The sequence below is a fragment of the Ursus americanus genome, chromosome 6, assembly GCF_024610735.1.
Source record: "Ursus americanus isolate L20-20 chromosome 6, mUrsAme1.1.p, whole genome shotgun sequence".
Classification (NCBI taxonomy): Eukaryota; Metazoa; Chordata; class Mammalia; order Carnivora; family Ursidae; genus Ursus; species Ursus americanus.
The window spans coordinates 46,115,194-46,140,106 of NC_142132.1; the positions used below are offsets into that span (position 1 = coordinate 46,115,194).

At 48.6% G+C, this 24,913-nt stretch overlaps 1 protein-coding gene across 3 annotated transcripts in view; it reads right to left on the bottom strand.

Moving 5' to 3' along the window:
- Nucleotides 1–1,381: 1,381 nt before the first annotated feature.
- Nucleotides 1,382–24,913, bottom strand: part of SH2D4B (SH2 domain containing 4B) — an 86,010-nt gene continuing 62,478 nt past the window's right edge. For 2 of the 3 annotated variants that reach the window (XM_045783564.2, XM_087862981.1), the window contains exons 7-8: nt 8,150–8,370; nt 1,382–3,927 (exon numbers count right to left, since the gene is read on the bottom strand). In XM_045783564.2, coding sequence (XP_045639520.2) covers nt 3,835–3,927; nt 8,150–8,370 — 314 coding nt within the window. In that variant the 3' untranslated portion in view covers nt 1,382–3,834. The remainder of the gene's footprint in view (nt 3,928–8,149; nt 8,371–24,913) is intronic. The other variant, XM_045783565.2, reaches the window with a different exon arrangement.

The following is a 24,913-nucleotide window of genomic DNA, read 5'->3' on the forward strand; positions in this document are numbered from 1 at the left end:
GCCTCGGCCCCACCCAGGAGCTTGTTAGAAATACAGAAACTCTGGGGCGCCTGGGGGGCTCAGGTGGTAAAGCGGCTGCCTTTGGCTCAGGTCATGATCCCAGGGTCCTGGAATCGAGTCCCACATGGGGCTCCCTGCTCAACGGGGAGCCTGCTTCTCCCTCTCCCTCTACCGTTCCCCCTGCTTGTGCTCTCCCAGTCTCTCTGTCAAATAAATACATGAAATCTTTAAAAAAAAAAAAAAAAAGAAGAAGAAGGAGAAAGAAATACAGAACCTCCAGCCCCACCCCGCATTTTCAGAACACCCGCTCTGTGTCTGGTCTGCAGAGTCCAGTTGGAGGAGCACTGGTTCAAGGTCTCCAAAGCCAGACTGGTGAATCCCGGTTCTATCATGCGACTTCCCGAGAACTGACCCTGGGGAAGTTCTAAACTTCCCTGTGCCTCAGTTCCCCATGCACAAGGTGGAGAGGATAGCCTTGTCTCCCTCGGCATGACTGTGAGAATTACACACACACACAGCTTAAACAGCATTTGTCACTACTATTATAAAATCTCACATGATGTGACAGTTGACCCTTGAACAACGTGGATGTGAACCGCGCAGGTCCACTTAGGTGTGGATTTTTCCCAATAAATACCATCCTGTACTATGACGTATTTGCTCTTCAGTATGGTTTTCTTACTAACATTTTCTCTTCTCTAGCTTACCTTATTGTGAGAATACAGAATGTAGAACATGTAACATACAAAGTGGGTGTAATTGACTGTTCGTGTTATCAGCACGGCTTCTGTCAACAGTACGCTGTTAGTAGTTAAGTTTTGCGGGGAGTCAAAAGTTATATGTGGATTTTCGAGTGCACTCCCACATGGTTCAATTTCCCAGCCACCACGGGAGACAGGCATGGTTTACCCCACTTCACAGAAGAAACCGTGGCCCAGACAATTGGAGACACTTGCCTAGGGTCACAAAACAAAGGTCCTTCTGGCTCCAAATTTAGTCCTGAGGCTAATGAAGGGTTCAAGGGTACAGAAGGGAGCCGCGCTCCCCAGGCGCCCGGGTCTTCACGTCCAGGGCTCCATTCTAACCCCGAAGAGCCGCTTTGCAGCCTGTGCCCCTCTTAGACCCTGGCACCCCAGGTGTCCAGCACTCCGGCTCTGCCACTCAGCACTCTCCCTGACCGGGACCGGAAGCACTTACCCTTCCATCCAGTGACATTTATCTTCCATTAACTTGCATAGTGTTTTTTACAACGTCTCTTTTTAGTTATAGACTGTAAATTTTCTCTCTGCTGAGTCTTGTAGCTGACTGACTATTTTTCATTATATTTGTAGGGCTCAGGGAAGAAAAAAAAAGCCAATCCCTTTATTTGAGAATCCTGACATTTATTAGCATAATAAAACTCTCAAGATGAAATTGCAGTTTTTCCAGACAATAATTTCATTTGCAGGACAACTTACAAGGAATTTATTTTAAGGCTAGGTAAAACCTAAAATATATGAGAAATGCAGAAAGTGCAGGCCCCAAATAAAATGAAATCAATGTGTTAGGCATAGAAAACTCAGCTGTTGTCTCTCACATATTAACTAGGGGTGACAGGAACAACAGCTTGGGGGCTCAGGTTCTCAGCCCAGCTTGCTCGGCTCTCCAAGCGGCTCCTAGTGTAAGAACTTTCTTCCAACACCTTGAAAATCATCACACCATATTCCCCTGCCACATCACCGCTAAGCCCGAAATAATTGTTGCCGTTTCTGGAGTTGGTATCAGCATTGCCTCCCATTTAGACTGAGGTTTCGTATTGCTCATTTAACTGACCCACCAAAAGGAATAGAAAGAAAGAAAGAAAAAGAAACTAGTGGCAGCCACACAGAAAATCCTCTTCTCAGGAAGACTGAGCCTTCATGGGTTGAACGCCTTGAACAAAGTCACAGAGTCTGTAAGCAGCACAGCCAAAGCTGAAATTCGGTTCCTCTGAGGCTCCTAGAATAGAAGAAGTCTGATAGAAGAAAATCTAACCATAATCGGTTATGGTTTGAAAGCACTTTAGCGTTCAAGAAGCAGGTTTCCCCTCTTCTGTCTGGCTTACGCATTCGGGGGCGCTGGGAGAGAGCGGACAGAGGCCAGGTTGCGAGGCTGATACTACCGAGCACATTTGTATGATGGGTCCTTACCCTGGCTTCCCTCAAAGGCAGAGCCTGCTGCAAATGCCGATATGCTGCCATTTAATGCAGGGGTGCCAGCCCGGGGAGCAGGAAGGGGAGGAAGAGAAGGAGGAGGGACAGACGAGAGGGGGCGGGCCTCAAGATGATGAGATGCTCCGTCCCACAGGACTGTCTTCTCAGAGATCACAGGAAGAACCGCCTGTCCACACAGCCCCCCAGCAGGAGGAGGGGGAAGAAGCAATCTGCCAGCTGCTGTCTCCCATTGATCCAAGGAGTTCCCCGCATGCAGAGTTAACTGCCCTCTCTCGATGGTTGGGGGATATCTTTGGCGTCTGCGGCAATAGGAGATGGGGGTCCAAGGCACCCCATGGGGCAAAGTGGCATGGGCTCATCTCACACGAAGCGGATGGACCCGTAAGGAAGAACAGAGTCCATGCAGAATGACTTGCAGTGGTGGTGACCAAGGTGAAGAAAGGGGCCAAGGATGTGAAGAGGTGGGGAGACAGGAGGTGAAGGAGAGGAAGGGATGTGGGATGTAAGAGATGTGGGACATGACTATCAAGTAAGGTACACCCGTCCACTGGCCAGGCCCAGAGCCATCCCTCCTTTCACTCCCACCAAATACGGTGCTGCCAACATTAATATACTAGGAAGTCCAGGGTGGGGAGTTGAACCCAAGTCGGCTTAATTCCACTATGATATTCCCACCATAACACACTGTCTCTGCATATGTCCGTAAACGTGAGAACCTGAGTATGCACCAAGATGCGATCCCCAAGAGCTGCTGACGAGTCACTGGAAGAATCTTAGTGATATGAAAACTATACTCAGATTAGACTTCAAGGGTCCACATTTGGGTAACCTGCACCAAGAAGGCCAAATCCTAGGGAGCCAAGGCTTTCTTGGATTTTTAATTCATCCCATGTTTTGGGCACATCTGTGGGAATACAGGAAACCACTGGCTCAGTATTGCAAAACCAGGGTCAAGATATGCTTCCGGGACCAAGGAGGGGTGGCAGGAGAGGAAGCAAATAAGGAAGGCAGGGCAGTATCAGTCGCCTAATCTGGAAGCTGGGTCTTAGAAGCCCTAAGTAATTATTCCAATGATAAAATCAATGAGGGCAATGAAGTACATCATTAAAGACACGGCATCTATATTTTCCATACAAATCCTTTGCAATATTTCTTCTATACTCTCCAGGACTTTACAGACAGAACAGGTAGGAAATAACTTAATAGAAAACATTGCTAATTAGTGTTGGAAGACTTCCAGAAGAACTGCATTCATTCAACAAACATTTATTGAATGTCTACCATAGGTTTATATTCAGAGTTAGGCACTGGAATTATTTTGGATTATTAAAAACATGACCCATGTGCTCTAGGAGCTCAGCTTAGGGTGGCCATGGCAAATAAGCTTCATTCTCTGAAGTCATAACTAAACTCTTCATGAAAGAGTTGCATCAGCTATTAGCAATTTCTGTCCTGGGCATCAGGATGGGGACCAATAGCATATACGCCATATATTTCATATCCCTTGAGACATACTAATCTACTTAATCCTCTGGATAGTGGTGGATCTTCCAGAAGGCCATAAGGGTTTGAGCTGGGAAGTTCTTCAGTTGAGGTCAAAAAATGGATGCCCCAAGAAGTCCAACGGATAAGCGGGAAAAAATCATTCAAACAACAGATGGTAGTCTGGTGGGCTCTCCCTCTGTCCACAGGGTTCCTGCAGCAGCTCTCCCCCTGAAACAGTGATAATTTCCTCCTAAAAGGAAAAACAAAGAGGAAGAATTACTTATAACCAAGCCAGGGAAATAAACATCCACCAGAGAGAGGCCAGTTCAAGATAGAAAGTCTATGAATATGTATCTGCCTCCTCCTCACTCAAATTTATAGAAATGACAGAAAAAAACTGCTTTTAAAAAAGAAATAAAGCCATATTGGGAAAATGGAAATAAATCCAATATGGGAAAATGAGAAGGAAGGCCATCAACAAAGCTAAATGTTAAAGAACACTTGAAAACCCAAAGACCTACAGGATGAGATTGTCAGAGGAGTGAAGGTGAGGCAGGGGCTGGAACAAGTATCAGAGGGACAGGCTGGGGAGCCCCAGGGGGCAAAGGTCTTTGCCTCGGGCAGACGGGAAGTGAGGAGAGGCACCGCCCTTCCTTGGGGGCCAGAGTCCACAAAAGCCCAAACATTCCCATGCCCAAAAGATGAGCTACTCCCTGTCAACTCCAACGCTTACAGCATGGAGAGTATGGATTTGGGAAATAGGGACTGTATCCATTGATGGATAAACAGGAAATTCAAAGTTCAGACACCACCTCGTAGCTCAAAACGTATACATACTTAAGGGAGATCATCCCCATAAAAGAAAGACGCCAAACTCAACCATAGAACTGACCCCCAAGAAAATATCATGTTTCTAAAACAAACTGAAAGAGGTTTAAAGGGATGGGTATTCATCTCCTCAGCAGAATGAGAAGATAAATCATCCGTGAAATAAGAATGGGTTATTATTTATGGGGCACCTGGGGGGCGCAGCCCATTAAGCATCAGAATCTTGGTTTCAGCTCAGGTTATGATCTCAGAGTCATGAGGTGGAGGCCTGCATCGGGCTCCACGCTCAGCTCAGAGTCTGCTTGGGATTCTCTCTCCCTCTCCCTTGGCCCCTCCCGCTCGTGCTCACTCTCTCTCTCTCTCTCCCTCAAAACAAATAAATAAATCTTAAAAAAAAAAAAAAAGACTGGGCTATTATTTTTTTTAATTAAAAAACCTGTAAATGAAAAGAGTGCCCATTTAAATAAAAATAAAAATTTCAATCGAAGACCGGAGAAGCAGAATAGACATCACTAAAGTTCAACTGAGTTCCTGGAAGAATTGACGCGTCAGTAAGAAAGGAGACATCTAAGTAGAAAATGGACAAAAGATAGGAACGGATAATCCACAGAAGAAACCCAAAGTGGCCATTAAATATACGAAAAGACCCTCTCTGTCAGTAGTAATTGGAGAAATGCAAGCTGAACAACAGTGAGACAGAGCATCTGCCCATCTGATGGGAAAAAATTAAAATGACTGATAATCCCCAGGGTTGGCAGCAGTGTGGGGAAACAGCCTCATCGAGTCTTGGCAGAAGCATGAATTGGCGCCACATTTGTGGAGGGCAATCTGGCAGATCTTTTCAAATTAAAATGTGCATCATCCTCTATCCGGCAATTCCAGTACGACGGATCCATCCTACAGAAATACTTGCAGCTGTGCCCAAAGGGACATAGACAAGCACATCCCTGCGGCCCCGTTGGTGATCATGGAAACCTGGAAGCTATGGAAGTGGCCATCCTGGAAAAGCACGGGGCGCGTGTGAGGATGTGGCCGGTGCACGTAGTCAGTAGAAGCATTTCAGGAACAGCCAACATCCTGGTAACTTACAAACGTCAGCTGTACTCTTTCAGCCCTTTACACAGGGTATCTCAATGCAACCGCCCAGGGACCCTAAGGAGGTGAGTGCTGTTCTGAAACCCATCTTACTGAGGAGAAAACTAAAGCACAAAAATTTCAGTAGTTGCCCAAAGTCACACACAGGAATGCAGTTGGGATTTAAAACTTAGCAGCCCGCTTCCGGCAACCAGGCTTTGAAAAAAATACACTGTATGATACATTGATCCTGCAAAAAAATTGCTGAGCTATTTGTAAAGAACTGCCTCTGTTTAATCTCACCCCACTATCCTTATTTTTTAGAATTCCCATGGCTAAACTGGTATATTTCAGTTTTTTCTGGAAAAGCTTATCTTTTTGTTTTTTTGAAATATCCATCCTATTGGTATATTTGTTGGGTGGAGAATTGTGTTAAATTTATAGTTTAATTAGAAAAAAAAGAATTGTCTGGTTTATGTGGCAAATAGCAAAACTATGTATTTCCTTATGTACATAAATTTCTTTTTTTTTTTTAAGATTTTATTTATTTATTTGACAGAGAGAGACAGCCAGCGAGAGAGGGAGCACAAGCAGGGGGAGTGGGAGAGGAAGAAGCAGGCTCCCAGCGGAGAAGCCTGATGTGGGGCTCGGTCCCAGAACGCCAGGATCACGCCCTGAGCCAAAGGCAGACGCTTAACGACTGTGCCACCCAGGCGCCCCTATGTACATAAATTTCTGTGTTAATGCCTGGGAAATACTTGGATAGGTACATGGCAAACTAACCCTTCAAGGTGGAGGATGGGAAATGGAGATTTGAAGTGGATAAGGCATTCACCTTGTACTTGATTATTCTTAGAATGTAATCATAAATTAATTGTGTAATTAAAATTTTAATGTATACATGCTGGCCACCAGATCACAAGGGCATAGGTGAACTTCCTCTTTAGTGTAAGAAACTACATTGGAAGTCTCCAACCCTAGATTTGGAAGAGAATAAAGACCTTCAAAAACATCTGTTCTAACCTTCTGATGCAGGAACCATAGCATAGCATCTCTGAGAGATGGACCTTTTCTCCGTGCTTGAACACTTCTAGGGACAAGAAGCTCATCACTGCTCAAAACAGCTTATGCAGGGAGGAAAACCAGACAGCATGGTACAGAGGAAAAGGCACAATCTTTAGAGGCAGATGGTCTGAGGATTAACTCCTGGACCTCGTGGTGCCAGCCATGAAAACTTAAGGAAGCTACTCAAGCTCCCCGGCTTTGGTTTCCTGACCTGCGAAATGGGGCTAGCCTGCCTCCCTCACAGAGCTCTCAGGAAGAGGAAGCAAGAACATGGATGGATGGTACTAGGCATGATGCCAGACACAGAGAAGGTGCCAATATCCACACATGCCCTCCCTTTCTCTTTCCTAGAGTTGTTAGAAAGCTCTTTCCAACGTGGGTAGAAAACTGCCCTAAACCTGGTTAGTCCAGTTTTCCAGGAGTCCTGTCCACCCAGTGTCTAGGTATTTGTAAACAGATAATTTTCTATGTGTTTTACTTACAAGGTCAAGTCAAGAGCTGTCCCTAGAGCCCTGAAGACATCCCATTAAGAAAAAGCAAAACCAATCCAAGAGTCCCTATGACAGCAAAAACCCAATGAGACGGTCCAGGAAGTCTTCGAAATTTTCTACAGCTGCAAAGCTCAGGTAAATGGGCAGCGACCACGACTCTGTCTCTCGGAATCCCTCTCCCACCCTTGTGGTTCACGGAGTTCCACCTTTGGCTTTCTCCCAGTTACTACTGTGCTGACAGCCACATTAACACAAAAGTTGCTTCTGTCTACATATATCATTTGGAAGGCAACATCTTTCCTCATGAGAGGCCTACAGTAGGGAGACAAATAACAAAGAGAGTTCTGGAAAACAAGAATTTCCACACCACTTCACAGTTACAGGGTGCTGTTTTAGACATTACCTCATTTAATGGTCATGGGATCTGAACTATTATTTACATCCATTTGCCTGGTTAGGATGGTAAAGTTCAGTAAGGCTAAGGAACCCGCCCGAGGTCACACACGTACCACATACGTACGCATCCTTGTAGTTGAAACAAGAGACATGGTAGCTCTACTAGAAAAGCTTCTCAAGCCACAGGGTTGACGGCTAGGCTTCAGCTAACTCTAAAAGCTGTGGGAGGCCTGGCTAGAATGCCCTCAAGCAGGCCATCCTGGGGATGAGTTGCAGGTGAGCTGTGGGCTTGGACAGAAGGTGGGTCAACTGGTCCCTGAGTGTTGACAGTAGGGAGCACTCAGATACTTGAGGTGAGGAGAGGTTTAGGGACCAGGGTTGGAGGTGCCTGCATGAGTCAAACGGTAAGTCAGAGAGAAGAACAGCAGGCCCCAGAGCCTGTCTAGACAATCTCTGCTCTCTTCCACCCTGATGTCCCATATCCCTGTGATCCTACGGACCTTCTGGGGCTGCCTGCTCCCTCTCCACCCCATTTCTTAGAACATCTGCAGCCTGGTGCTCCTTCACCTCAAGTCTCTATCAGTCCTATTTCCTGACCAGCACCCCTGTGAAGGATACCTTGTGGAAATCAATGAGATCGGTGAGCGTTGCATGGCGATTGGGGTCCACTCCCAGGAAGCTGTAAAAATCCCCAGAGGCATCCACAAGAAAGTGCTTGAACCCTTTCTGCAGGCGATAGGAGAGGGTGTAACCCCAGATTTTGTCACTGACCCGGACCAAAAATGCTCCCTCTGTCATGTTCTCAAGGAGATCTTCTGCATCTTCTCGGCTAATAATTCCTGGTTTAAAAAAGAAAAAAAAAAAAAAGTCAGTAGGTTCAGCAAACCTTTCCCCTGCCACTCTCCCCGACTCATCCCTGCCCCACACCCTCCTTCCATGGTGTCCCGAAAGAGGGGGCCTCGGGAGCTGTCCAGCACTTGCCTCATTCCACCAAGGACCCATCTTGGCCCAGAGCGCCAGCTGTGAGCCTGGGGAAGAGTTTCTACTAGGACCTGAGTTTAGCACACTTTCCTCCAAATTAAGCCACACTAATTTGGATTAATTGGGTAAGCAAAGAATTAGCAATGAGCCAGAATTAGAACATCTATCGATTACAAATACAAGTCAACAAGCACGGCCCTGTGGAGAGCCTTAAGAGTCTTGCTTTAATGACAACAGCAGAGTGACTTACGATTATACTCCAGTTATCTTGCCAGTACCCATGAACAAGCACCTGAAAACAGTAGGTCCTCTCAAGAAGTAAAACGACTTCCTCCGTCCACTTGTGGGCATTGGGAAACAAGCTTTAAAGGACAAAACTTTCTCGGGCTCCGCAGTCCTTCACAAGCATGTGGTTTCACCACAGTATGGGAGTCAGGTCTGGCCCTGGAGTTGATTATTTGTCAGTGACGATCCCCGAAAAGGCTTTTAGGGAGCTGCTGTCATCTGGATAGAGCACAGGAAGCCGTTTGTGTGGGGACCAGCCTCGCAGGGCAGGGCAGCGGGAAGAGGGCGGGAGCCAGAAAGCCTAGACGACCTACTCCACCTGCCCTCATCTGGTCTACGTGACGCTCAGCCAAGCCCTCAACTTCTCCAGCGTCCTCTGACATTCAAGTGATCGTCTTCCTCCATCCACTTCAAGGGCACATCACGACTTTCAAGTCAGACAAAGAATTCGAAAGCATTTCATAAACTAAGAAACACTGTGGAAATGTGGGTTGCTGTTATCATCATATTTGGGGGGAGAGGAGAAACACATGGTCCTCTTCTCACACCCACTTGTTTACCCTCTGCTTACATTCAGAGGGATCATTTACTGACAGTCACATAGCGAAGGGGTAGAAGGTAGCTGGGCTGTTGGTCCTTGTGACCCTGAGAGGCACTGCACACCGTGACTTCCCCCCCCACCCCCAGCTGTACCCTGGTGCCACACTCAAGCTTTCCTGTAGGTGCTCCCTGCTCCCCCCAAACCCCTGCCATTGCTCTCCTAATTACAGGGGGTGTGCCGGGACTTTCTTTGTGCCCAAAGCAGAAGATATAGAGGCCACCACACTGTCACATGTCCCCCTTTTAAAAACAGCCAACGCAATTGGGGGTCACCTCTGTCCTCCTTGCCCAGAACTTATCAAGAGGCAGTCAAGCGAGCCACCCTCTCCCCAGCCAGGCTGTATAAGTAGGAAACCAGGGAGAAGGGAGGGGGAAGGAAGCAGGGAGCCCTTCTATCACAGGACACCTGAGGAATCATGCACAGTTCCCATGTAGGCAGAAGGATGCACCCTGGGGCTGCTCCAGGGAGGATGTTAGTGCCTTCAGCCAGGGAAGCAGTGACAGCCATAAGAGGACCAAAATGGCCACCTGGAATCTGGTCTCAGCACCGTCCCTCACCCACATCCCTGCCCCAGAAGACCTAGACCCTACATGGGGCTGGGGTGGGGAGAAAAGTAAGAGGAGACAGAGTAGAGTCAAGGGCCAGGAGGAAAAAGGACCAGGAAATGTGGCCCCCACCTCCACTCCACCCACCTCGAGCTAAAGCCCAGACCAGACTGGAAACTGGGATGCAGCAAATTGTTGCATTGGGCAGGAGAAGGAACAGTCCCACTTGAATAGGTCTCGACTTTTAATATCTGAAAGCGACCAGTAACACCAAAAGGACAATGTCATGTGTCTGCCATCGAAAACTTTGAATAACCTCCCTGGACTCTAGCAGAGCCCAGGCTTGGGAACGACAGACACTGGGCTCTGGGACCCCACGCACCCACCGCTCTAGGCTCATTCACTCACTCACCTCGTGCACCGTTGCTGGCTGCTTACCACAAGCCCTCCTTGTGCAGAAGCTGCATGCCCGTCCCCAGCCCCCTTTGTCCCAGCTGACCCTGAATCCTCCTCTTCTCTCCTGGGAAGCCCAGGCTGCTGGTCACCTACACTCTACCTTGTGCAAGTGAGAAACAGATGGCCCTCTGAGTGGTGGGATTCGAAAATGTTGCCTCTGTGGGCCCAAACGGCCGAGCTCACATTTCTGCATTTCAATCCCTCCTCCCCATAACCAGCCCCCTTGGCGGGGTCCCTTTATTCAGTGTGCAACCTGCTCCACCCTGCCAGGAAATCATCGCTGTCCCAGGAGGCTACACGGGATACCCACCTATGAGCTTTCATACACCCGCTCAGATGCTGCAGCGTGTTGTAAACAGCTGTGAAGGGCTCGAGGACAAAACATGGCAACCATGGGAGCACGCTGCTCAGGCCTCCCTCAAGAGAGTCTCTGCTGCAAGGAACAGTGTCCGGAGCTGACAGTCCCCAGCTGCTGCTCGGATCCACCGCTGAAGCGTGCTCTCCCCCCGCTGCTTCTGGCACAGGAGGTACAGGACCCAGTGCCCTCGACTCAGAGCACAGAGGGTTCTATGACTGAGCATGAGGCTAGGGAAGCCGCCATTCCTACCCAGGGTGGGAGGCCTCTAGTGAGCAGTCACTGCCCTGGGGCTTCCCATCAGCCGGAGCGAGACTGTCCCTGAGCTGTGCTCCAGTAGCAGGCTCTTCTTCCCAATGACCCTTCCTTCCCGCCCTCCCTTCACGGGTGTCAGACCTGCACCACGTCCGAAGACTCTCCCCACCTTCACCTGCTCCCTCTCCCCTCTATCCTTCATGGGCATTTCTTCCAGGAAATCCTTGCACTTCTGCTTTCCAGAAGAAGGACTGACACTGAAAGCTGACCTTTGTGCCCCAAGCACCTGGAACATCGGTGGGCTTGTTTGGAGCAGTAATTGAGAGCAGGGACTAAAGTCAGAGCTCAGGCGGGGCCCCTGGGTGACTCAGTCGGTTAAGCGTCTGCCTTCGGCTCAGGTCATGATCCCAGGATCCTGGGATCCAGCCCCATGTCGGGCTCCCTGCTCAGTGGGGCATCTGCTTCTCCCTCTTCCTCTGCCCCTCCCCTCTGCTCGTGCTGTCTCTCACTTGTGCTCTCTCTCTAATAAATAAATAAAATCTTCCAAAAAAATAAAAATAAAATCACAGCTTAGGGAGTTGTTCAATAGGTGGCACTAGGCAGGTAACTTAAGCCTCTCTGAACCCAGGGCAGTGTCCTCGTCTGTTTGGTGGTACCATTAATCCCACCTACGTCGTAAGGGTGTCTGAGCCTACGTTAGATTAATGTGTGAGCGTGCTCACCACAGTGCCGAGAACACAACGCCTACCTAATACACATAATTAGCTTGCCATGGCTGCACCAAGGGTACCGCTCATGCGCCAGGGCTGGATGTCACTTCGTCCTGGGAGCAGCAATGGTCACAGCACTGGCAGGCTGTGCCGCCCACACCCACGCACCCAATCCCTCCAGACAGAGACTGTGGAAGGTGACCTGGGCCCCAGCCCACACCACCCCAGAAGACTCTCTAGGCATCTGGGATAATAAACATCTGTGAACTCCGTCCCCACTCTTTGATACTTACCTAGAAATCAAAACTATAATCTGGCCCAAGACCCAAAGTAATGCAGCTTCATAGTTCAGGATGTCTGACCGTTCCTTAGAAAACCTGACCCCCAGGAGAATTAGTGGGTGGCTGCGAGGCCTGTAGCACACTTACAAGGAGAAGCTGTTACAGTTTCCTGCCCATCCACACTCTGCCCTCCTCATCTCCCTCTCTCTCCCTGGATCGCCTCTAAGCCAAGTGTACTGGGAACTAAGCACTAATCATACCCCAACCCATCCCACCTCTGCCCCTTCTAAACACTCTATGACCTCTTGGCTAAGGAAAGAAGAGAGGCCCTTGCCTCACCCCTTCTCACTGAGGAGAAAGCACACTGCTCGCTTGGGATCATGGGAACTTTCTACCTCTGCCAATGACCAGGGCTGGCTGAGGGCTGCGGCCTTACCACCCAATGCTCCAGGTAGCTGTTCTGGAATGATGACTGGAGAATGCAACTGTAGATCCCTTTGGAGCCAATTCTCACCCACCAATAATGGGAAATGTAATTTTTCCTGTAATTTCTCTCCTTCTTCCCTTCAATAACTATGTATTAAGCACTCTCTAGGAGCCAGGCCTCATGCTGGGCACCTGGGAATCAGCACTGAATGAAAAACAGTTCCCGCCTTCCAGAAGCTTTGACTCTGGACAGAAATAAAGATCGACAGATTTGTTGTTGTTGTTGTTGTTGTTGTTGTTGTTGTTACGAAAAGGCTTACCGTAACCAGTGGTGATCAAGGCCCCAGGTACTGTGGGAGCACCCGGGGGAGGCACCCCCCCCCCCAGCTCTGGTGCCAAGGGTGAAGTGACAGCTAGACTGAGACCAGAAAGGTGAACACAGAGGTATGAGGCAAGGATCTGTTTGCAAAAAGGATTAGCACGCGGTTCTTTGGGGCTGGAGGGAGGGCCATAGTAGGAGCCGGGCAGGAGCCATGGTGAGATACGTAGAGGTCAGCAGGGGCCAAGCCCCCAAGAGCTCTCCATAACATTAGAAGGATTCTGGACTTAATTTCGATGGCAATGAGAAATGACTGATGATCCCCTAAAGAGAAGAAGAATGTGAGAATGTTCAAGGATGAAAAGATGGCCCCGGGAGGTATGAACAGGAGGCAGGCAAGCCAGGGATCTCAATGCAGTGAGGGCTTCTTCATGTGGGGATTGCTTCGTAGCTCCATTTCCAGAGTTGTGGCACTGAGCTCCAGCTCCCGGACCGCAAGTCTGCCAGCGATGGCTTCTGTGTGGAGGCAGGGGGGCCAAAGGACACATCTGGGGTTATGTAAGAAGCCCCCATCACAGCCAGCCCTGGGCACCATCTGGGGACTCTGTGGCCCTCATCTCCTTCGGTCCTCCTAACATCTCAATCATCATCAGTTCATAACTGAGGACACCGAGGGTCAGCAAGAAAAGTGACTTACCGCAGATCACAGAGCTAGTAAGTGCTGGAGCCAGAATTTGAACTCAGGTCCTCGGACTCCAAGTCCAGTGCTCTTTGCTCTACACCCTGTCATCTCATGCACAGGACAGTAAGTGCTGCTGTGAAAGACACAGAAGGAGGATGTGACCTGGGAAAGTCAGGACAGGCTTGAGAGTGGCAACGGAAGGGGATGTGAAGTGGGCCTCTGGGGCCGGGTCGATTCTGGGTGCAAGCAGTGAGCAGAGCTGATGATGTGGGAGGGGAGAAGGAGGGACGCAATGAGTGAAGAGTCACAGCCAAGACTAAGAAGGACGCCCCCGTGGCACATTTATATAAATGGAACATAAGAGAAGCTTAATCTAAGTCTCAGGACAGGAGGAGACACGGAGGATGGGCTGAAAGGCCTAGCACATGTGCGATCCGGATCCTGGAGAATACAGGCGGGAAGGAGAGGAGGCCATATTTAAAGAGTGAATGATTGGGGATTCGTCCAAGACACATCGCAGCAAACCTGCCCAAAGTGACTTCAGGTCTCATTCTGTCAGCCAGAGAGAAAAGGCAGATTATCTCCAAAGAATGAACCGTTAGACTGATGGTTAACTTCTCTGTTACAACAGTAGAAACCAGAGGACAATGGGATACTATTTTCAGTGCGCTGAGAAAAAAATAACAGTATTTAATGAAACTATCTTTCAAGGAAAAGGACAAAATAAAGACAACTTCAGGGGAAAAAAGTTGAGAAAATGACTATCAAAGATAATCTAAAGGATGTACTCCAGGTGGAAGAAATTTGATCCTGAACAGAGAATCTGAGGGGCTAGAAGGAAGGATGAGCATAGACCCTGCAAGTAAATTTAAAAAGATATATTGACTTGCAAAACAATACTAATAATGGATAATTTGAGGATTTAAAGAAAGAATGTTCATACTGACAACATCTGATCAGTTGAGAGTAGAATCGCTGGACTTTAAAAATTCTGTGTGTAGGGGCGCCTGGGTGGCACAGCGGTTAAGCGTCTGCCTTCGGCTCAGGGCGTGATCCCGGCGTTGTGGGATCGAGCCCTGCATCGGGCTCCTCCGCTATGAGCCTGCTTCTTCCTCTCCCACTCCCCCTGCTTGTGTTCCCTCTCTCGCTGGCTGTTTCTATCTCTGTCGAATAAATAAATAAAATCTTTAAAAAAAAAAAATTCTGTGTGTTGAGGAGCCTGGCTGCCTCCATCCAAAGAGCATGTGTCTCTTTATCTCAGGGTCATGAGTTCAAGCCCCACATAGGGTGTAGAGATTAGTAAAATCCATAAAACTTTAAAAAAAATTTTTAAATAAAAATAAAAATTCTGTGTGTTTAGGAAGAGGGTAAAGATACATATAAACTTGAGAATATGTGAAATATGCATGTTACATCCTCTCAATTAGCCACTGAAAGACAGGCATTGAGATGCTATAACCTCCTGCACAGCAGCGGTGGGAAAATGCGAGGAGGAAAGGTTTTTTTTTCAATGAAGCGTGAAATAAGCTAATAACTAAAAACTAACTACGCTATAGTTCCATTGGTATTAAAGTGAAAATCTCACAAAACTAAAGGCTACAGCGTTTGGAGATTACTATATAAACAATAAACGAAGCAAACATCTGGTAGAGCAGATATTCGGGAGAGGGACCACGGCTGGTGGAAGGACCTGGGCGACCAAGCTGAGGAGCACACACGTGCTTCCAGGATGGGTCGCGTTTCCACTTCTGAAGCTTCCTTTGTGCCCTTTACATCCGTATGCGCGCACACGGCAGATATCCGATGTTTAATATTTTACGGATTTAAATATCGTGGCCCTGCACCTCCCCACGCATCCCGCTATGACAGTCATTCAAAGTCGGTCAATGTGCTTTGAGGGATGGGGAGGTTATCACCCAGGAATAAAGGATCACTAGTGAGCTTTAAATGTCAGTATTGGCTGTTTTGAGTCCCTAGAGCAGGGTTCTCAGCCCTGGCCCACCCTGACGGAGTCTTATTTAATTCATTTTGGGTACAACAAGCATCAGTAAAGTTTACAATCTTCTCAGGTAATTCCAATACGCAGCCAGGTTTGAGACTCAGTAAGCTAGAGTGTAAACAGTCCTGCAAGCCAGGGCTGGCAAAGATGTAAAAAGTGGATTTTTACATTCTATGAGCTCCCTCTATATTTTGAGTACTTGGAGGTCTGACCACATTTTACAGACCTACTCTAGAGGGAACATAGATAGGGCCTGTGAGAAGCCGCTGTCAGACGGGAAAGAACTTTTCGTGGGCTGGGGTGGGATAGAGGGGAAGGAGGACTAAAGGGAGGGCCCCCACTCATGTCCCTGCACCCCACAGAGAAGCTAGGAGAGTCCCATATCCCAATTTTGTGGAGAATCTAGCAGGTGCCATGCGCCTGCATAATGTAGCCACAATGAGGCAGCGTGATGATGTATTTGGAGACAGAACAGCCTGGAGGTGATGGCTGCCAGCCTCCCCAAGTTCCTGTGAGTCCTGGAGGGGAGCCAGGACTTCCACCACGTTCTGGTGTGGGATTTGGAACATGGAGGGAGAGCAACCGTCATGTATGGCTGCTGGGAATCAGGACGGGATCAGACTTCCAGAGAGTCACTGGAACACCCCCCCCCATCAGATTAACTGCACATTTACCCTCTGGCCCAACAATTCCATTCCTGAGATATATTATAAAGAAATCCTCACACAGTTCCATAAGGGTCCAGGGCAAGAAATGTAATTGGTTCTTAGATTAATTTGTGGTGCTGATAAGTTGAGGGCAACGTGGGTGTCCAGGACTCGAGGCGAGGATGAGCAAAATTAGGTAACTACACCCTGTGGAATACTGTGCAGCAATTAGAAATAATAGGCCACAGGTAGAAACAGCATGGCTCTCCTCACATATGCTCCATGAGATAAAGTGAGAAACACAAATGATATTTAAAGCACCTCACCTTTCGTGTCAATGTACTTAAGTGCAAGGTAGAGAGGTGGTAGCAACAGCAGCATTTTCCAATCTCTCCAAATCCCAAAGAGAAACAAGCAGAACAAGTCAAGAACAAAACCCAAAGTCCATGGACTACGTTTCCAACAAAACTGGGTGGCAAGGTAGTCCCATGAACCCCAGATACAAATGGAGGTGGGAAGAAACGATCAACGCCAAGACCTTCATGATAACAAGTGTTCCCACAGGAAGAAGAAGAAAGAAATGAGGGTGACCAATGGACCCAAGAGCAGTTAATAGGAATTCACTGGAAAGCAGGAGGCCAACGTAAGAAAGAACAGCAGCTGAAAGCTGGGGAGGGTTTACCTTCCCCAATCCTGGGGAAGGGCAAGAGGCCCAAGGTGACAACCTCTGGGGCCACCTTTGAGCAATGGGAGTGGAATCAAAATTGAGCAAGGTAGGAGAAAAGAAAGGGAAGGAGAAGGTCCAGACCCACGTGGGGGAGGGGAATAGAGCCTGGTTACCCCAGGAAATAAGCTGCCCTCTTTGTGGACACATCACAAAAACAGCAGAAGTAGGGCTCCTGGGTGGCTCAATCGGTTAAGCACCTGCCTTCAGCTCAGGTCATGATCCCAGGGTCCTGGGATTGAGCCCCACAATGGGCTCTCTGCTCAGCAAGGAACCTGCTTCTCCCTCTTCCTCTGCCCCTCCCCATTCATTCTCTCTCTCTCTCTCAAATAAATAAAATCTTTTTTAAAAAATTAGCCACAGAAAAGCATCAAGGTTAAATCATATGTAACGTTACCATGAGAAAAAAAGAAAATAAGGAGTAGAATAACTTCCCTTGGGTGATACATACATAATATAATGTATATACAAGAACCCTTTGAACAGATACTCATTATCATCAGGACGGCTGCTTATTGAAGAGGAAGGGGAACGTGGGTGGAGCATAAAGGAGAGTAAGAAACAAATAAGGGACAGCCTGGTTTCTTTCCACAATGATAATAAAGAATGAGGACAGGGGAATGAAGAGGTGGCCAGTGAACTGAACCTTTAGGACTTAGGGGTATTTCTGAAAAATAAACATCTTTAAGAACACAGCCCAGAAAAGAGGCAAGGTGACCCCAGAACCTAGGTTTATGGGGTGGATGGTCTTCTCTAACAGTTCATTGATGGCAGTTGTTGAAACCCAGAAGGCCTAGCAAGAGTCAAGGCAGGGCCAAGTCAAGTTGGAGGGATAATCAGTGTGGACAAGGGGACCCCCCAGACCCCAACTACTCTCAGTATCCAACATTCACAGGTGCTTCCCACAGCGGTGGACCATCATTGGATTCGTAAACGCAGAGAACACGGTCCAGAGTTGAGGGGCCAACCAGAGCCTTTCTTTGGCTCCCTCCCAAGCCATGAGCTCCCGCTACACTCAGACACCATTTGGGGAAGAGGCCCAATGTTGGAAAGATTGAATATTTGCTAGAATGCAACTGAGTTAAACTGAAAGAGACTCTTAAAACCAAAGAAACTGGACATTTTGAGAGTTATTTTTTAGGCATTATCAGGAAACAGAGGTCCTAAGGTAAGATCACTTATAAAAACAAGTAAACCAATCTTCGCTAAGCCTCCCCTAATCATCTCCCTGCACCCCACGCAGATACTCCCAACCACCACCACCAACTTCAAGTTGCTAGCAAAATATCGATTCCACGGCTGCTAAGTGGCGGCAGCCCCAGGAAAGGAAAGGCACTTGACGCACACCTCCAAAAGACGCTCGGCTATAAGGGACCCATAAATCCACATGTTAGCAAACCCTGGATTCGGTTCCCAGCCCCTCCTCCACCGCCATCCGGGTCCCTGAAATCACTGGCTCCAAACTTAACCTGAGTAACCAAATGAGCTCCTTTTATTTCTGTTAGGGTTTCTCTCTGAAAAGAACAAAATGCAGGCGGGCCAGACACGATGTTTTACTTTTTATGGGTCTCGATTTATCTGATGGGCATATTTCTTACAGCTCTCACTGCAGCTACGCCTCACCGGCCGACAGCTCCTCCATCAACCGGTTAGCCGTTTCTCATTCATTTTTGTGACTTCTCTTTCTTATTGCCATACTTTCCAGACGATATCATTAAAGAGGCTGGAATTATTAAGCTCTTCATTCTCAACAGTTTCTTAAAGCATCCTACAGCCACAGAGATTGCGATGAATGAGTTCACATGCCATTTTTTATAACTCCAAATGAAATTTAACCACGGCCAACTGCCGAGACAAGAGTTTCACTGGACAAGCTTCTTCGTTCCAGATATAGCCGTGCACAATATCCCATGCCCAGGACCGCCTGCTCCAAGCCCACATGCCAGGTTCAAATCACTAACGCTGCTGTTGGGACAGGGGATTCCAACCTCGCAGCAGAAGGACTTCTGAAACCGGCTAGCCAAGGATCCTGTGTAGCACTAACTTCACCTGAAAGTATAAAGTGATTATTTGTTTCATGTCAGTCTTGCTGACTGGACTGACAGTTTCACGAGGACAAAAGACGGGTTTTTTCCTCTCTATGGTAGACATCCTTTGGTCTTGCCCATCCGCGACCAGTTGCCCTTCTTCTGGCAAGGCGACGCGGACCTTCTTTTGGCAAGCCACGCCTCTCACTCACGTCTATGTCGTTGCAATGGGATGGATTCTACTCCTCGCCAGTGATGGTCATGTGACTCAAGCCTGGCCAATCAGAGAGGTCTCGTGCCTCTGGCCATAGTGACTGGTTCAGGAGTGAGCACGTGACCAAACCAGACCCAACAAAGCAGGATGTGGGGACTAGCAGTATTGGGAGTGTTGAGAAAAAAGCACATCCCCAGAGCTGAGAGATGGAGAAAGGCCAGGTTCTGAAACCTTAAGTTCCCTGGATCAGGCAAGGCCTGAAGGCGGCCCTACCTTTGGATTTTTCAGTCACATGAACAAATAAATTCTCCTTTTGACTATATCAGGTTTTTTTCTGTTACTTGCAAATGAATATAAGTTCCATGAGGGCAGGGAAGCTGTCAGTTGAATTTACCACCAAATGCCCTGCAGGGTATCTAACACAACAGAAGCTTAATAATAAATTACAGAAATGCCTTTCCCAGGGAGCCTGCCTCCTCAGGCCCCTGCCCAGGTAATTTGACAATTCCTAACCCTGGCAATTCCCTGTTTTACTCCATTTATTGTGCAAGGACTTTGCAGACTGTACGAGACTTGGAGGTCACTCTTCTGTCATTCTGTGGGAGGGTGGCACTGGCCTAGGAAGGAGCAGACACTTGCCTCAGCCAAGAATAAGGCATGGCAGCTGAAACAGCTGACCTCACGACCCACAGAGGCTAGGTGTCTCCTAAAGGATAGCCGTCTCTTCCTCCTCGAGATGTTCTGGACTGGGAAGGAACTGGCCCCCCTAAGTCCTGCAAGCCCCTGGGGCAGTTATGTAACACAGTCCCTCATCTGTGAGATGGCCACAGGGCTGCTTCACATCACAGATGGAGCATGGACTCTGGATCCGATCGCCAGGGTTTGAGCCCCACGGCCCCCACTCAGTAACAGGGAGCCTCAGGAAAGTGGCTTCAATTCTCTGTACCTCAGCTTTCTCATCGGTGAAATGGGGTTAATGCTAGCAGGAAGCACACAGGATTAAATAAGTCAATGAATGTGCTATTATAAACACTGTGTACCTACCTAACTGCCCCTATTCCTGCCTCTTCCAGAGAGTAGTGTGAGAGGTCAAGGAAGTGTTTCCTTGGCATAGCCAGCACAAAGTAAAAATTTCACCAATTATCTGTTAAAACATAAAAGCCAGCATGACCTCACAGGGGAGGCCAACCAGCCACACCCCATGGAGAGCAAGCACTGCACCCCTGAGGACCAGTTCAAGGTTAAGTGTCCCCTTTCCAGGGATGCCAGCGGCGCTTCCGTGCACCTCCAGATAGACGCAGCCCCACACACGGTCCAGGGCTTCGCAGCAGAGACCCAGGGGCCAGCCTCTCTTGTCCCTCAGCCACCTACCCTCATGCACGACAAAGGCCGAACAGGGGCAACCCTGCCCCTGACAACCTCCTCACACTGGAGAGAAGCCCCAGATACTCCGATGCCCTCTTGGAGGGAAGCAGAGAGGGGAGAAAACCTTAAAGACCTAGTCTCCCGAAAAAAGATGACTCCACTGAATAGGACAAAGTTAAGATGGACTAGAGTTTATTTTTTTCCCCTACGACCCAAAAGGAAGAAGGGGGAGGGGTGATAATTTCATGACATGGGAGAAATGTAGAAAAGTAAAGGGATTCCACTTTCTTTGTGCGCCGACGCTTGCAACTTGACTGCACAAATGTCGGTAACGCCCCACTGCCCGCAGGGGGCGGTGTCTTCGTGTTGATTGCGGGAAGAACCGTACATTGATTGCATATGCAAGCCATGTTGTTCCCCTCCGGGAAGCATTTCTAGACTGTCTCATGGGTAGGGGACACCCTCCTGCCCTGTGCACCCTTGAGGGCTGGTGAGAGGCAGTGTGAATCACAAACACCCAAAAGCAACAGCATTGTTTGGAATGAAACCTGTAAGCAAATGCTCTGGCGCGTAAATCTATGAAGAACTTAATTACGGAGCAGAAGGTAATTTGAGTCTGATAAACTGTTCATAATTATGCATAAATATTAATGAGTTTTCATTTCCAGAAAGGCTTCTCCGCTCCTGTAGCGACTAGACTTTATTCTCTAGCAAACGTCAAAGCCACCATATTGGTTTCTCAGATAAGCAGAGGGAGAACAGCTCCTGGTGAGGGGAGAAGAGTCATGTGATCTGACCTAATGGCCATCAGACTGGACCAGCCGTGCTCTCATGGTTTTGACTAAAGGGCTGTCTGGCTTCAGTTTACACAGCCCAGCAGTGGGTGCTTGGGACACCTGGAGGTGGCTTATTCCATCTCTCAGGACAACTAACTGCCAAAAAGTTCATCAGACTGTGCCAGAGTCAACACCTTATGATTTCCACCTCGTGCTCCACGTCCTGACCTTCAGGCCTCTCACAGGTTGGGGGACCTTAGTGTTTTGAAGACAGCAGCTGTGCCCTGCTCCCCACCACATCTTCCTGCTCAACCCCAAGCCTGCCCTCAGGAAAATGGGAGGCCAATGGCTCTGGCATGAGCTGGGGCGCTGGGTACCAGGGCTGGGAGGAGCTTGGGGCTGGGAACAGGTGGGAAACTAGACTATAGAGTCTGGAACAAAGAAAACCCCAAAATAGCCTGCTGGAGTTGAGGAAGGGTCTAACCTATGATAGGAACGTCCCAGAGTTAGGAAGATAGGAGGGATCTTTTGTCACCACCAGAAATATGATGGGACTGTCGGAAGAATGTTAAATCAATTACATCAACAGACATCATGGTTTGTAGTTACTCTGCTTTTTTAAATCCAAATAGAAAAGAGACAAATTCAGCTCTCTCAAATCCAACTAGATGCCCAAGCCCTGTCCCTTCCCATACATTTTAGTTACCTCCCCCTGTGGATAGGAAGACAAAGATCTCATCAAAACAACCAAAAGCAAAGTGTTAGCTGGACAAGACACAAAAGGCTAAAATCAAAAGCAGGGAGCTACAGACAGCCGGAAGGAAAGAGTTAAGATCTTGAAAACACCATTACGATCTATGCTTTCCTCAAGCAAAAAATAATGCTGCTGTTCTTTGTAATCCTTTTTTGAGACTTTACAGCCAGTGCACAATTTTTTTAAAAGAAGGAAAAAGATTCCTTTATTTCTTAGTTGGAACAGCTTAAGCAAGAACTTAAGAGGAAAGTAGGTCAACTGACCTACTTTTTCCCTCTTTAGAAATTTTTGCATTTGGGATCCGAGTTGGTGGGAAATTTCCACTCCACATTCTGCTCAGGAGAGGAAACTTCGCAATCTGACTTGACGTGATGTATCTGCCACATGCCAACCATCCTTCCAAATGACCCGCGTGTTACCCTCACAGCTTTCAAAACACATTTTAAGATGGGGATCATAGTCGTGATGTAAGAAAATGCAGACTTGTGCTTTTATGGGGGGGGGTAGGCTAAATAAGTATCATCTTCCTTTTATGCAATCATTTGATGGCACCTTTTGCTTTCCTTCCAAGTGACAGCAGTGGCCTAGCCTCAGGGTGGGAGGCCACCATTTACATATTCAAATCCTGATATGCATCTCCAAAGGCTACCGTGTTTATTTATTCCATATGATAAATGTAAGCATTTGTACGCCAGGAATGTTTTAAACACTTTATAAATATTATACATTTAATCCTCATAACAGCAGTACGAAGTGGGTATGACTACTTTCTCTTCAGCTAGTCCTTGCTTAACATGGATTTAGTGCCTGGGTCCTTCTTGCCCGGGTCCCCCATCCCCCATGCTGGCTGCTACCTCTCGACAGCTTCCAAAGCCTCCCCAGGGTCCCCTATCCTCCCCCTTGGGCACCAAGGATGGGGCCCAAGCTGGCTCACTCTCTCCATCTCGGCCCCAGAAATGCTAGCTTCTGAGAGTAACCCCAAAGGCCAAACAGGGCATTCCCAGATGTTCCCTCTAGCTGGGCCAGGAAACCAGCGGCAGCTCCAGTCCACAAGGTCACAGAATAAGCAGGGGTGAGATTTAAAATAAAGAACTCAGGCTGCATCTAAAAGAGGTTCAAGTGAGGAGGGCCTGGGTGGCTCAGTCAGTTAAGCATTCAGCTCAGGTCATGATCCCACGGTTGTGGGATCGAGCCCCTCGTCGGGCTGTGCTCAGTGTGGAATCTGCTTCAGATTCTCTCTCCCTCTCCCTCTCATTCACTCTCACTCTCTCTCTCAAATAAATAAATAAAATCTTTATTTAAAAAAAAAAGTTTCAAATGAACATACAGTAAGGGACAGTGAATCCAGAGGGAAGACTTTTGTGCCCCAATCTCCCTCCCTGAGTAGCAGTATAGTTAAGGAACCGCCAAAATGGAGTAGGAAAGGCCAGGATCCAGAAGCCCTGCATCTCATTCCCGCTCCTGTGCCTCCTGCTGGGTGACAGGGGTTGGTTTCCCAAGCTCTCTGGGCCTCAGGATGACCACCTGTAAAAAGCCAACCGTGACGGGATCGGGAGCAGTTGAGAGTTCCCGCGAAATGATGCTCATGAGCCACCCGTACCCCACACCGGCACGGAAACACGCAAGCCTGCGCAACAGCATCATGCTAGGAGGACCGCCTACGGTCAGCACCGGCCGGCCAATCCCAGTCCTCCCAGCTCCGTGCAGCTCAGAGAAGAGGGGCCCTCCCGGTGCATATGCAGTCCGAGGAGCTGAGTCTAGACTCCATTCCCACCCGGGCTCTGCCTTCGGGCGCCATCTTGCCCACTTCACAAGGAGCTGCCTCCCTGCTGGGCAGCCTGGTGAGTCTGTCTTTCACCCGCAGGACTCCCAGAAGGGCCATCCAGAGGGGGTCCCCCCTGCCGGTACCTCAGCTCCTACACCAGAAACACCACCAGCAACAGGGAAATGAGCGAGGTGAAGAAGCCAACAGTCACGGGAAAAGAACACCCTTCATCCTCAGCCCGCAGACTCCCGGGCGCCCCCTAGTGGCCATCCCTGCGCCCTGGCCGTAGTTTCCAACGCACCGGAGCACCAGAGAAAACTGGAGGCTCAGCAGGAGCAGAGCCCGTGGTCCGGAGTGATGACAACGGAACATGCGCTCAGAATCACACTGTGTCCTGGTCGCCAAGGACAGAAAGCTTAAAGACCCCCATCCCCTCATCCGGTAAGTCCACCAGCCATCGAGACTGCCCAGTAGTAAGCTGTAACCACCAAAAAGCTCTTTCTTCTCTTGAAGTGAAATGTGTCTCTTTGTAAGTCCTAGCCCTCAGCTCTGAATATCCTCTTGAATAATCTCCTTTTCTCAAGACAAAACTCCAGAGATTGAGAAGTGGTGGCCCTGTTCTCCCATCCATCCCACACCAAGGCTTTTCCAAGACAAACATTCCCCTGGGGTGGTCACTAAAAATGACCACAATGACATCTATTTCCTTCCCTTCCCCCAAACACATTGAGATTCACTGAGATCAAGAGCAAGGAGTCTGAAGGTTTGGGCCCCTTCTAGAACCTCACAGCTCTAGGACCTTCAACATTCCTGTCTTCTAACTATGCTCTGAGGTCACAGGGTGGAAAGGCAGGAAACAGTGCCCATTCCACTTGGGAGCTCAAGCTTTGCATGGAAAGCCACCCCCCACTGCTGGGCTCCCTGCAGACTGCACTGTCCATGGGGGGGGAGTACCTCCTCCCTGGGGAAGCCCCCACTTGGCGCTTGTCTGAAAAGGCAAGACAATAACACCCCACCTGAATGCAGGAGAGGGCATGCTCAAGATCCACTCCCAGGACCTGAACAGGGTCCTGTGGGAATAGTTTACCAACACCGACTGCATCAGCCACTGCCTAGCACCGCTCCCCACCAAGCCCTACGGGCAAGCTGCAAGACAGCCAGTGCGTTGTCGCCAAGACAATAAACCGTGGATCACACTGTGACTGTTTTTTTACA